At 41.4% G+C, this 13,532-nt stretch overlaps 2 protein-coding genes across 7 annotated transcripts in view; both read left to right on the forward strand.

The window, feature by feature from the left end:
- The first annotated feature begins 32 nt into the window (after positions 1 to 32).
- Positions 33 to 13,532, forward strand: part of cpne1 (copine I) — a 57,220-nt gene continuing 43,720 nt past the window's right edge. For 2 of the 3 annotated variants that reach the window (XM_023995781.2, XM_023995784.2), the window contains exon 1: positions 831 to 913. The gene's annotated coding sequence lies outside the window, so the exon portion shown is untranslated. Of the gene's footprint in view, positions 123 to 830; positions 914 to 13,532 lie in introns of those variants that run through there. The other variant, XM_023995783.2, reaches the window with a different exon arrangement.
- On the forward strand, positions 34 to 11,782 carry rbm12 (RNA binding motif protein 12). 4 transcript variants are annotated; one of them, XM_023995778.2, is made up of 4 exons: positions 832 to 913; positions 1,046 to 1,095; positions 6,481 to 6,567; positions 8,097 to 11,782. In XM_023995778.2, the coding sequence occupies exon 4, from the start codon at positions 8,122 to 8,124 to the stop codon at positions 10,753 to 10,755; it is 2,634 nt and encodes an 877-aa protein (XP_023851546.1). In that variant the 5' UTR covers positions 832 to 913; positions 1,046 to 1,095; positions 6,481 to 6,567; positions 8,097 to 8,121; the 3' UTR covers positions 10,756 to 11,782. The 4 variants fall into 4 exon arrangements, with proteins under 4 accessions (XP_023851547.1, XP_023851548.1, XP_023851545.1 ...); XM_023995779.2 differs by lacking the exons at positions 832 to 913; positions 1,046 to 1,095 and adding an exon at positions 34 to 122; XM_023995777.2 differs by lacking the exon at positions 1,046 to 1,095 and having other exon boundaries at positions 831 to 913.

Here is a 13,532-nt window from a genome sequence, read left to right on the forward strand (position 1 = left end):
ACGTCACCATTCCAGTTCGTCGCGCGACCGACATTTTACTACCAGCTACAAGAAGAGAGAAGAGCACGGAATGGAGAGAACGCAACACAAAATAAAATAAAGATCTTTTAACAGATATTTCGGTAAGGACAAAAGAAAAACAGCAAACAAATGCCACTAATGTTGAAAATGTTATCCATCAGTGAAATATAATTCTGCAGACATGCGGGGACTATAGCGAGAATGAATGGTTAGCTACCTAACAGCGTATTTTTTTATCGGCATTTTAGATGGTTGGCCTGCCCAAATGGGGTAGCTAGCTATGTTTTTAGCAAACAGGATATATATAATGTTAACTACCACTCTGATCCTAGCCATGGTTTACGTTTAGAATGGTTGTGGGGAAAGATTTAGCTTCATTGTTATGTCTTGTTTTGGTTGTTTAGCTAGCTAGCTACTGTGATGTTACTAATCTGAAGTACGTTGAAGTGCAATTGTTCTGTTTTTAGCAAATGTTGCTGCTAGTAACTACCAATCTTGTTTGGCCCAGTTTCCCATAAGGATCTTATGGCTAAGTTAATCGTTAGAACCATTCAATGGTTCTAACTCTGATCTTAGCCGTAATATACTTTTGGGAAACCAGGCCCTGGTTAATTAACTAGCTAGCTTCTATAAAGCATTTTCGATGAAGGACCAGCGCCATCTTGACTGTGCTCTTTTACATGAATCAGACTAGCTATCTAGCATGACGCTTGGCCAAAGTAAATATCAGTGGTGCACATCCAACTGGACAATAATGGCTAAAATGATTAAACAATTCTGGATGTAATTTGTATGCGGTCTTCCTGTAGTTTTGCAGAATTTGCGGTCTACCTGCAGCCCTTCAGATTGGCAACTGCTTTTGTACTCTGACGGACTGAGCTTTTAGCTAACGGTACGTTACTGGCGAATGTGTTTTACAATGAAGTCTTACAGCGTTGTTCATGTTGACAGCGTTTTTGTGTACATACAATTTCATTGCTGCTATTTCATCAACTTACCTGTGTGTGCTATTTGTCCTGTGTAGAGATTGGGGGACAACAAGCATGGATAGGGCAGCCCAGGTCCCTCTTCAATGTAAGAGGTTTTAACGTCAACTCTAATGCCTTTGGAGACCTCAAGTCTGGGTTGTTGTCTACCACTTATTTGTATGGGCAATAACCTTGATGTTTAATTGTTACGTACACAGGCTATTCTAGGTCTAGTTAACATCAAGATGGAATACAGATAGAAACATACTGGTATGTGGATCATCTGAATCAATATGTATCCCTCCAGTTACCCTAAGAATAGGCCAACATTTTGAAATGATTTCATTTGAATGGCAAGACTAGAAGAAAAGCCCATATACATTTGCCAGTGGCACACGGGGCCAGTACCAAGTGAAAAGGAGTGGCCCGAATGAGAAATGAACTTGCCCAGGCCAAGTATACAGGAAAACAAGTTATGAACCAGATTTTCAATCATGGGTTTTTTCATGTTTAATTTGCAGTCCATTTTTTTTCTAAAAATGAATCCAAACAATTGTTTGGAAAATAAAAATACACTCTCCCGAGCCCAATAACATATTGATGAACAGTATTTTTTTTTAGGTGCCTGTACATGGTCCATATTGCAGGCTGGTGTGCTATTTTAGAAATGAGCATTATCACATGTAGGGGAATATTACATTTTTAAACTGTTTTCAGCATAGTGGCCACATGGCTGAAGCATGGGGATGCTCATCTGCATTTACCCCGATCATTAGCTAGATATCGGACTCTAAATATGACCTTGTTTCTTGTTTAATATCCTAAACTTCCACTAGCCTAATAAAATCATGTGATTTTACAGTGTTTAAATAGTGTAATTGTGTGAATTTTACATTCTAGGCCTACTGTTTACACACTCTAATGACTATGATGCGCTTCCTGCAGTTACTTTTTTTGTCATGCCAGACACTCGGATTTTAAAACGCTGCAATTGTGCAAAAATTGGAGTTGTGAAATAAAACTGCATGGGAAAGCTGGGTTCCCGCTCTTTTCTATAATTGCCATCTATTTTCCCTAGATTGCATTTAGGAATGTTACACAGTGACTGGGTTTATTAGAACACGTTTCTTTCCATGCCGCAATCGGCTGTATGAGGAGCTGCACGCTCTTGCCACCCGACAGTGGATATTCCGCGGATAAACGACAGCTCATTAACAGCTTCTGTAAATTTAATCTGGTTTTTAAACAATTCTATAGACTACAGAGAGCAGCATTAGAAAATATATTTGTATTTTTTTACCAACAAGTGATTTTGTGTAAATCATTTTCATGTTTTGACAATCAGGCAGCTATATAGTATATGACTAGGCCTACGAAAACCTTTCTTTGTTAATAAAGACATTGCTCTGTAGGATGTATGATATGAAAAAGGGGAGGTGGAGGACTCTGATTCTGTGATTGTGGAATGTGCGTGCAGTTCAACTCTGCGGGTCTGGAGCGAGTATCCAGGCCGTACTAAGGCGGGGCTCACTCGAGACAGAGAGGGAAGGCTTTGACGTTCTTGCCTTCGCTTAGAAACCGTATGCTGATTGATAACAAGTGTGAAGTGTCACGTAGGGAAGATTAAATAGACCCCATTTTCTGTTTTGGAGTTTGAAAATGTACTGGCCCAAGCGGGCCATATGAAAGCTTGATTAACTGGCCCGGTGAGCTCGGCAGATGTTTCTGGGCCAGCGGACAGCCCTGAATGTCGAACCCTGCCATATGGCATTAGTAGTCGTTTTAAAGTCGTAACAGTGGATAGGCACTACTTGCATAGACTTACAGCTTATCTTTTGATCTCCATGGTCAACATTTTCAATCAACGATACTTCCTTTTTCTCGATTTGGAAGACACTGTTGTCTTAATTTGTGTTTCCAGGAGTGGTGGAACTCCCATAATGAGAGAATATTAAACCCCCCCCCCCAAAATGGCGGCATATGCATTGATGGATTATTTTATGGCGCAACAAACCTTTACTTGGCAATACTTCCTTAAATATTAACCGTAGCTAATATTAATCTGTTGCTAATATGGCATGTGCATTAAAGTTAACTTTCTCTCTTCTAGTTTATTTCTAGCGTATTATAGTTGCAAATGACTTCACATTTTGTCATCCGAAGGGTTATGTTCTGCTTTGTCATGTTGAAGTGCACACGTGTTTTAAAAGTAAGCCAGTTGATGACCTCTCTCATTGTCCATTGTTGCTGATGTGTACCAGGTGGTTAGGTGCTCTCAGGAGTGACCTTTGTCTCCTGTATGTTTTGTAGAAAGATTCCCACACAATTGAGAGATTGTAGTGTGCTGAAGCTTTGAGGTTACATTGATGAGTGTTAACGTGCAGGTGGTTGTTTTTTCTCTAACATTTTGTATACGATATAAGGAATATGGGCGGCTGCATTCCATTGTAGGCCCAGGCTTATATTTTTCATGGGGCAGGCTCTGAATACAATCCTCAGTGCGAGACTGACACAACGGGCCTGATTCAGGGTTTGTCCATAGACTGGCTGGTTGTTTAGCAACAAAACCGACTCATGGGCAATAGTGATGCGCGGGTTAACTCATAACTCGCAGTCCCCGTGGTGATATCCGCGGGGGGGATTGGTTTCGGGTAATTAAATATTGTGTGGCTGAAGGGCGGGTGGATGGCAGGCGAGTTGAATATAGAGAAACAATGCCTTAAATAAACCATAAATGTATCATTTATTATGCAATTTATTTAGCCTACGTTAATGTTTTTCCTTCATTATTTTAGGCTATCTAGTATTAGTGCGTAAGCTTTAGGGCTTAACTGGCAGAAAAAGACAACTTCAATCCACGGTGGCAAAAAGTTGAATTCAATAAGACAAAAGCTGTGAATGGAGAGTTTAAAATAAGGAGATGGTAGGTCCAGAAAAGTCATGTTCGGAAAATATTTGGTAAAGTGGTAAAAGAGGATCATGTTATGTGTGATGATTGTGAGGCGCTATACAAATTAAACAGTCACAAGACGGGACTTCAAATAGGCCTGTGGCATTTCAAGGAAACAATGGCCAACTGTTTAGATGGGTTAAATGGAAACTGAAATCTGGACATTGACTAACCAGAATAACCTACTGTTTATTGGCAAACTCCAAAGTCCTCTAATACTAGCCCAGTGTGAATCGACATCCCTGTGGTTTGAGAGGTATTGCTCGCGGTTTGAGCAAGAGAACAATAACTGATTCAATAAATTGAACGAAGTGCTGCCTATATATATATATATATATATATACACACATACATACATATATATATATGAAGGGCCTACATGTATTAACTTTTACAGTGCGTGCTTTTGTTTATACGTTTTGTGCAAATTTAATTGAACATCGCCAAATGCATCATAAAAAAACCATTGCGCCTATTTAATGCAAACCTTGCTGTTAATAGATCGCAAAACGCATACAACTGAGCTAAACGTTTGGAACAAGTTCACTTTCTCATCCATAGCCCCCCCCCCCCCACCACCAAAAAAAGCATATGAAGTGCAAGTTAGCTGTTTAGCTCAAATCTGAAGGCTGGGGGGCATTTCGGAAGTCTTCTACTGCGGATCGCTAAAATATCCTAATGATTATGATCACACTTCCTCAATTCAAATTTTATGGTGACACTATACCAAAGATAGTTTAGAAACTTGAGCTTGGTTCCCAAGTTATCAGTGTAGCCTGTTGTGGCTTGGATTTGTTGAAATATCTAAACACAAAAAATCTCCAGACTTCCATCAATTTATTAAAAAAATATAATTTAAGGGGGCAGTTTGGGGAAGAGAAAAAACGTGTCTCGTCCTAATCGTCCACTGGAATGGCAGACATTCTGGGGTAATAAACACATAGCCAACGTTCTCTAATAGTACTAGTCACGTGCGAAATAGGGCTATAGCCTTAACTCCTGCAGAATTAAGCATTTCTTGCAGAAAAAAATGTACACAATGTAGGCAAAATTTGGACTTGGGAACAGGAGTGGAGAAATATAATTGATTTATTTCTGTATCTTGAGAGAATGCAGTGCTCAGTTATTAGATATGATCTGTAGAGGTGCTGTCTTCATAAAAGCTGATACTATTTCAACCACATAATATTGCAGTTCAGCTTCGATGCATATTTTTTTCAGAAACGTGTCGTTTTCAAAACGTAATTTTTCCTTACAACCAGCCAAACTGTCATTTTTGGACATTTTTTTACAGAAAATCTTTCCTGTTTGTTTTTGCTTTATTGTAATTTCTCCCCGTCCCTAAACGTCTTTGCTCCACAAAAGATGACAGATGTCCAATGTCAGATTACCAATGTCAACTTGATTAAAGCATTCATTCTTTTGATCTATTACATTATTCTGTTGAGCAAGGGTTTATTTAGTAAATAAATTAATCTTAAATTATGCTTTTTTTTTTATTGACTGAGGCAATTAGGGTTAGTTATCACTAATGGTTATGATAAATTAGGTATTGTTGCTCACTGTTGGCATATACTGTATATCGCTAGAGGTTGGTGGGAGGAGCTATAGGAGGATGGGCTCATTCTAATGGCTGGAGTGGAATTAATGGAACGGAGTCAAGCGTGTAGTTTCCATATGTTGGATGCGTTTGATACCGTTCCGTTCCAGCCATTACAATGAGACGTCCTCATATAGCTCCTCCCACAAGCCTCAACTGCTGTAGATAAATGCGCAAACACTTTTCCAGTGAGAAATTCCACCCTTGTTCTAAAAACAGCTTATTTATTATAATTGTTGTACTTGAGTAAAAAATAAAATAAATCATGCACGTGCTCAAACAGCCACAAATGGTCAAATGCACATCCCTACTCCCGACCAGCGAACAATGAACTGAAAACTCGAAAGAGCCATGGTTCTACAAACCTGTTCATAGGGGGCTTTTTTAGAGGTGTCATTTGTGACTTATACTTGCAAAACTGTGCTTTAAACAATGTACAGTTGATTGCTAGGCAATCTGCACATTGCTAGGTGAACTGCACATCCCTCATTTACATTTAGAGATGTTATCATTTACGTTTTATATAGAATACTTTAGAAATGTACCTAAGAATAATCTATTCCGTTAGAATGGGGGAAATTCTGTATTTCACTGCTGAAGTTTTTCAATGGCATGCAAGTTTTTTTTTTTTTTTTGCTGTTATGGATTGCTGTGATGAATGAAATGTCTCTTTATGCTTGATGTCAACATGAGAAATGATGAGATGCATGATTTGTATTATTGTTGTGTGGCTTTTGGCAAGGCAGCCATTTCAAAGAGTTTGTGCTCTTATTGTTGATGTCAATTTACTACATTTCTCTGACCATCTACTGACGCAAAACAGCTGATATGGTGCTGGGGCTGAATCAAGAGTGTTTTGTACATGTTGTTCACTAAGGATGCCTACATTTGCCTGCTGTTTGCTCATGTTTTTGCTTCCATTTCCTATTCTTTTGTTACAGTCTAGAATTGATTTAAATTGCTTGCCGTCAGGATTGGCTTGGATATCCTGTGCCACAGTTTTAACGAAGCACCACTTATTATTACAGGTAAGCTTGTAAATATGTCTTGAACATAGGTTCATTCAATTGACTGCCAGTCCAACTTTCACAGCCTCCTGTGGGCTCTTGGTGTTTTTTTTACCAGTAATTATTCGCTTTGTTAGGCTATATTCATTGACCTTATTGATTCCCTTTGGGCTCGATGTTCACTATTGTGGAAACCTATGAAGGTGAGGAGAGATAAGAATGACCTACCAAGGTATGAGTGGTAGAGGGAGTGCATGGTATGTTAGTGGATTTCTTTGGCAAAATACCGCATCCACAAAGCCTTAAGTAAATGTCTCCACTTCATGACCTGACTGCCTTCTGTGGACCACATTCTCTCTACTTGCTTTTTGTCCAACACTTGCTCTAAACAATGCTTGAGACTCAGGCCTAAGCATAGGCTAATTGTTCTGCTCTTTTAATGTTTTAATATGGTTGGTGTCGTGATCAAACAACATTTTTGACTGGTATTTAAATTATTTTTATGTTTACCAGTTGCTACTGAGATGGCACAGTGTCGTCCAATGGCTTAGAGATACTGCATTGCAGTAATATCAAATTGACACGTGTTTATATTTTAAAGGTTGAGTAAGTAGTGTTTTCGTCCACAAATGTACCCAAATTCCTATTGTATGTAAATCATTTAGAATTAGTGACTGCCATAGTGTAGTTATTTTGTTAGATACTTCTCCCTATTAGCTGAGGTCTTACTTTTTCAAAGCCATTTTAGCTGTCTTGCTAATTGTTCGATACAAATCTAGCATAGAATCATGTAAATTTGTCGCTCTGCCAGCATTGTCTCCTTTTCGAGGAACTCTAGGCAACACTGGGAATTTCCTGTACAGGCCTGCTGACTAAAGACAGTGTGAAAAACGTGCTAGCCAACGTTTGCACTATGTAACTAAATACTGCACTCTGAACCACGGAACTTCTTTTCTACTTTCAAGATAGTGTAGTTAGACAAAGGAAAGTCAACTAAAGAACGTGATGTAGTTTTATTAGGATTTGTCAGCTGTTGTTGTTGGTAAGTAATGTGTCCTGCAAGCTTCGAAACTTACTTACTCAGCCTTTAAATTCAGGGACCTTCTTCCACCTGACCTTTACTGGACATAGACCTCATGATGCATCAGATTGATAAATTGGAAGTAGGGCTACAGGTTAATCCCGAATTTACAGCATTGAAATGTGTGGTACTCTGGGTCTAGTTATGAGCAAGATTTAGGCCTACGAGCGAAATTTCTCAACGATTGGCGTATCAGACCTTGGGCCTACATAATCTCCTTGAGCCAAGGCTGATGTATGTGGTAAATGAAGCAATGTGTGGATGGCTGTGTAAGAGTGGTGATGAGTAGACCGACGGCCTAATACTTGCACATGTATTTTGAATTCCTCTATTGATGCATTGGGCTCTCATCGAATACCTCAAAACGTAAGCTGTTTCCTAAATCATGGTTTGTCTCCTGCTCTTTTTGTTTTGTCTGTTCTTTACTCTCTCCTCTAGTCTTACGGTGGTTGCCTTTTTTCACCTGCAGGTGTGTGTTGTTTCGCCTCAGCAGCATGGCTGTGGTCATCCGCTTGCAGGGTCTCCCGATAGTGGCGGGCACCATGGACATACGCCATTTCTTCTCTGGATTGACTATCCCGGATGGTGGGGTGCATATTGTAGGGGGTGAACATGGTGAGGCTTTTATTGTTTTCGCCACAGATGAAGATGCCAGGCTTGGCATGATGCGTACAGGGGGAGCAATCAAAGGTTCTAAAGTGTCACTTTTGCTGAGCAGCAAGACAGAGATGCAGAATATGATCGAACATAGCCGCAGGCGTTTTGAAACAGGCAATGTGAAGGGAGCCGCGGGAAACGGTAGCAGGCCAGGCCCCACGATAAGCTCAGGTGGGAGGGGCAGTTTACCCACCACTTTACAAGTCTTCAGCAACACCACACCAACTGCAGTCACCACAGCTGCATCTGCACATGAAACTATAAGCAACAAAAATGTGTCCACGTTTGCCACAACTAGCATGGGAAACATGCCTCCCAGTTTCAGCAACAACTTCAGCAGCCCAAATCTTACCATGGGATCCACTATGACAACAGCCATGTCCTCCCTCAACTCTATACCACCACCTATCCCCCCTTTGCCAACCATGCCATCCCTGCCACCCATGCCTTCCATACCCCCCATGCCACTTCCACCACCTGTGTCCTCTATGCCTCCTCTTCCCACTGTGTCACCTTTAACCCAAGGCCCCCCTGTCCTTCCCATGAGTCATCTGTCCCACATGGGCTCAATGCCACCATTTAACCCAGGCATCCCACCCCCTGGTGGACTGGTCTCAGGGCTGCCTCTGGGAACCCCAAACCACATGTTTCTGGGCCATATGAACCCTCTGTTAAATCTCCAGGCACACATGAAGGCAGCAATAGGTAATCCAGACGAGTTATATGTCCACCTTCAAGGCCTGCCATTCTCAGGTACAGAAATGGATATTAGGGAGTTTTTCCGTGGGTTAGCGGTGGACTCCATCCGACTGGTCAGGGACAACATGGGCCGGAGTAGCGGCAGGGCSCTGGCCAAGTTCTTTTCCCCTCAGGACACTTTTGAGGCACTCAAAAGAAGCACCGGAATGTTAGGGCAGAGGTACGTGGACATCTCTCCGGCCACAGAGAGCCAGTGGATGAGTGTCAGCAGTGGGGGCAACGGGGTTGGAGGGCAAGCCCACTCAAAATCCAGTAATGTGCCCCAAGACCAGCACCGCCGCAGCAACATGAGTTCAGTGTCTCCTTCAACCAGAGATCATGCAAGGTCTCGCTCCCCTCACAACAAGGAGTTCTGTGTCTACCTAAAAGGCCTGCCCTACGAAGCAGTAAATAAACAGATCTGTGAGTTCTTCAAAAACCTGAACATTATGGAAGACTGCATTTACATTGCTTATGGACCCTCTGGCCGAGCTACAGGTCAGGGCTTTGTCCAGTTAAAAGATGAAATGGATTACAAGGTTGCCCTCAGCTGTCACATGCAGTATATGGGAAGCCGATTCATACAAGTTCACCCCATCAGTAAGAAAGCTATGTTTGAAAAGATTGATTCCATTCGTCAAAGGATGCAGGGTGTTGATAAGAAAAACAATTCTGAATCAGGCAAGAACCCTAGAAACTGTGCACACATCTCAAATATTCCATATAATGTGTCAAAGAAAGATGTCCATCTGTTTCTGAAAGGCATTGCGGTATTTGAAGAAAGTCTTAAAGTTCTGGTTGACAGCAGTGGTAACGGTTTAGGTCAGGCTGTTGTGCAGTTCAGGGGAGAGGAGGATGCGCTAAATGCTGAGAGACTACACAGGCAGAAGTTAAATGGCAGAGATGCCTTTGTGGATTTGGTCACCTTTGAGCAGATGAAAGTTATCGAGAGAAACCCACCACCACAGGTTAGGAGAGTCAAGAAACTTGAAGGGAACTCTCAAGGCCAGGCACACGGCCATGCTCAGGCACAGAATCCTATTCAAGCCCAAGCTCACCCCTTTGCCGGTATAACAGGAGAAGAGTTCAACTTCCTCAGAAACACTGTTGGCAATTTAGGCAATGGTCCTTTTGCTCAATTTACTGTCCCAGGTAATGGACTCGTGGGCCCTCCACCTCTACCCCCATTTGCAGCCAGTCTAGAGAATGTAGCCCTTAGCATTCCCCCACCCATGGTTGCCGGTCACTTGCCTGGAGCAGTTCTGGCACCCCCAAGCTTCCGACCAGGTAGCAACAATGGCCCACCTGGCTTTGGACCAGAGGGCTTGAGGGGCAGGCCACCTTTTGACAATGGCTCTAGAAAGAGCGGAGGCCATAACAACCGAGGAAGTGGCCAAGGGCGTTCAGAAGTGCGCCCTCAGTCTGCCTTGGGCCGTGGCCCTGGCTCTGACCCTCTGAGAGAGCAGTCAACCGGAGGCCCTGGTAACCCTCGTGGACCAACCATTGTAAAGATCCAAAACATGCCTTTCGCCGTAACAGTCGATGAGATCCTAGATTTATTTTATGGGTATCAAGTGCTGCCTGGTTCAGTCTGTCAGCAGTTAAGTGAAAAGGGCCTGCCCACTGGTGAAGCAATGGTTGCCTTTGAGTCACACGAGGAGGCATCATCTGCTGTCATGGATTTAAATGATAGGCCTATTGGGGCTAGGAAAGTGAAGATAACCCTAGGATAAGACTCCAATGTTCCCCTCTACCAATAATGATTAAGTGAAACATCCGGTTTCATTAATGCAAAGGTAAGAACTTGCATTTAGGATTTAAGCTCCCAACTATCTTTACCAAAGTTATCAAGTTGTTAGTAGCGTAAGAATAAAATGGAACGCTGCTATATTGATTTGATGTATAATATGATAACTAAAGTGGGATGGGGCGGCAGGGTAGCTTAGTGGTTAGAGCATTGGACTAGTAACCGAAAGGTTGCAAGTTCGAATCCCCGAGCTGACAAGGTACTAATCTGTCGTTCTGCCCCTGAACAAGGCAGTTAACCCACTGGCCGTCATTGAAAATAGGAATTTGTTCTTAACTGACTTGCCTAAAAATAAAATAAATTTTTTGGGATTTTCCAAATGGCAAAAAGCCTACTGTTGCCATGTTGATGTAGCTTGAGTCCAATCATATTTAGAGTAAGAGCCTTGAATGATATGGTTGGAGAGGATAGTCTTATTGCTGTGCTGAGATGTCACTTTTACTTGGAAGCATGTATTATTTTCAAATGCCCTGACACGTTTTGTGTTCTTGTATTTCTTCCATAGATTTAACATTTTCTTTGTGATGATTTTCTAAAGGGGGTACTCACCAAATGCTGCCATGCATGGTGTTAGTACAGAGAACACTCATTGTGTCATGGTTAAAGCATTTGCTTATTTGCTCTATGCTGTTTTTCACTGTTAATAAATGCAAATGTTAATGTTAGCTATGATGTGAGATTGTACTGCTTGTTTCTGAGAAAAAAATGTTGCATTTGGTTTAATGGTCTGCAGAGCTCTTTAGAACGTTTTGTATCTGCCAACCCTCCCACTGCGATATGTTCTTTTTGAAAGTATGAGCTGTTTGGAATGTCTTAGATTTGTAGTGTTGCCTGACAAGATACATTTTTATGTTTCATTTTTGGGGACGTTCCAGTTTATTATTTCACAAGTGTGTATATAGCCTACTGTTTAGCTTACACTTTTGTCAATAAAATGACATTCCTGACATAGATCTATCTACAAGGCATTCTATTTTTCTCCAATGCTTTTTCATTGCTTGCTGATTTTCCATATGAACAATTTAAATGGTTTTGGAAGGGAAGGCACCAAGTTTTCCCCAAACATGTTCCAGGTATGAAAGAAAGTTTAGATAGGCCTAAGTATTGCTGTTAGGGTTAGGTTAACCTTAAAGGGTCATATAGGCTTGGCTATATCTAGGTTTTGCAAGTGAACATATAGGATATATAGGGGTTGAATGGGAAATTCAATCGGATCTTACCAAGAAACCTATTTACCCGGTTTCCCAGACCCAGATTAAGCCTATTCCTGGACTAAAATACCTTTTCATGGCAATTCTGTTTAGAATAATTTTTAGAACAGGACCAAGCTTAATCTGTTATAGAAACCATCCTTTAAAGTAACTCGCCAATGAAAATCTCACTTTTAAAAGTTCATTCTATTAACTTGTACCCAAATAATGTTTTTGACCCGTCTTATACTTGTATTTGTGGCCAAAGCATATATTAGAGAGAGAAAAAAATTAATCCCCAACTCAAAGTTGCATCTCAAACAGACTGTTTAAAAAATGCTTGCTATTTCCTCATAGAACATGTCATGTTGGCTGAGCTGGCCAATCAGCGGGCTACTTGCATGAATATTTGAGAAGGGGGGGATTATATAAGATACTCTTTGAAGAGGTAGGGTTTCAGATGTTTTCGGAAGATGGGAAGGGACTCTGCTGTCCTAGCTTCAGGGGGAAGCTGGTTCTACCATTGGGGTGCCAGGACAGAGAAGAGCTTGGACTGGGCTGAGCGCAAGAGACCAGAGGTGGCAGAACGGAGTGCTGTGGTTGGGGTGTAGAGTTTGAGCATGGCCTGACGGTAGGGAGGGGCAGTTGCTCTTGCTGCTCCGTATGCAAGTACAATGGTCTTGTGGTGGACCATCCAAACCCATAAAAGCTGCATTTTTAGCAAGGCCCAATGCAGCGGTTTTTAGCTCACTATCAAATCATTTCTGAGTAACAATTACTGTGACTTTTCAATTAAAATTGTCAAAAAGAGCTTCTTAGCAAGCGCAATTTCTCAAGCAAGAATTTTGCTAGGAGTGGAGGGGAAAACTGAAAACTAGCTCTTATTGGCAGAGTTTTCGAACTCCCTTATTGGTCTGTTAACTAATTTACCACCTGGCAATGTCACCAGGCAGGCTAAAACTCCATCCCACCAAAAAAGCATGATATTTCAAGAGGTCTTTTCAAACCGCTCTTACACTAAAAGGGCATTCTCTTTTCCACAGTATTATTCCAACCTCGTAGTGTGGAAATATATAACACAGGAAAATCTACATTTAGACTGCACTGGGCCTACAAGTACCTTTTTTTATGGACAGAACTATTTGGCTCATATTGTAATTTAATTATAGGTCAAATTTCATAGAAATCTGGAAACACTGGACAGTTACTTTAAAACACGTGTCAAACTCCAGTCCTTGAGGGCCAAGTTCTGCTTGTCTTCACTCCTCCCTTGTACTTGATTGATCAATTAAGGTCATTGATTAGTTAAGAACTAGTTAAGTACTAACCTCACCTGGTTGTGTAGGCCTTAATTGTACAAGAATGAAAATAAAAAACATCAGACACATGGCTCTCGGAATTTAGTTTGACACCCTTGTCTTTACAGGGATACTTCAGGATCTTGGCAATTAAGCCCTGTCTAGTTCCACAGAGTCAGATGAAGCCGTGGATACTATTTTTGTCTCCGCGTGCA

The sequence above is a fragment of the Salvelinus sp. IW2-2015 genome, linkage group LG11 (assembly GCF_002910315.2).
Source record: "Salvelinus sp. IW2-2015 linkage group LG11, ASM291031v2, whole genome shotgun sequence".
NCBI lineage: Eukaryota > Metazoa > Chordata > Actinopteri > Salmoniformes > Salmonidae > Salvelinus > Salvelinus sp. IW2-2015.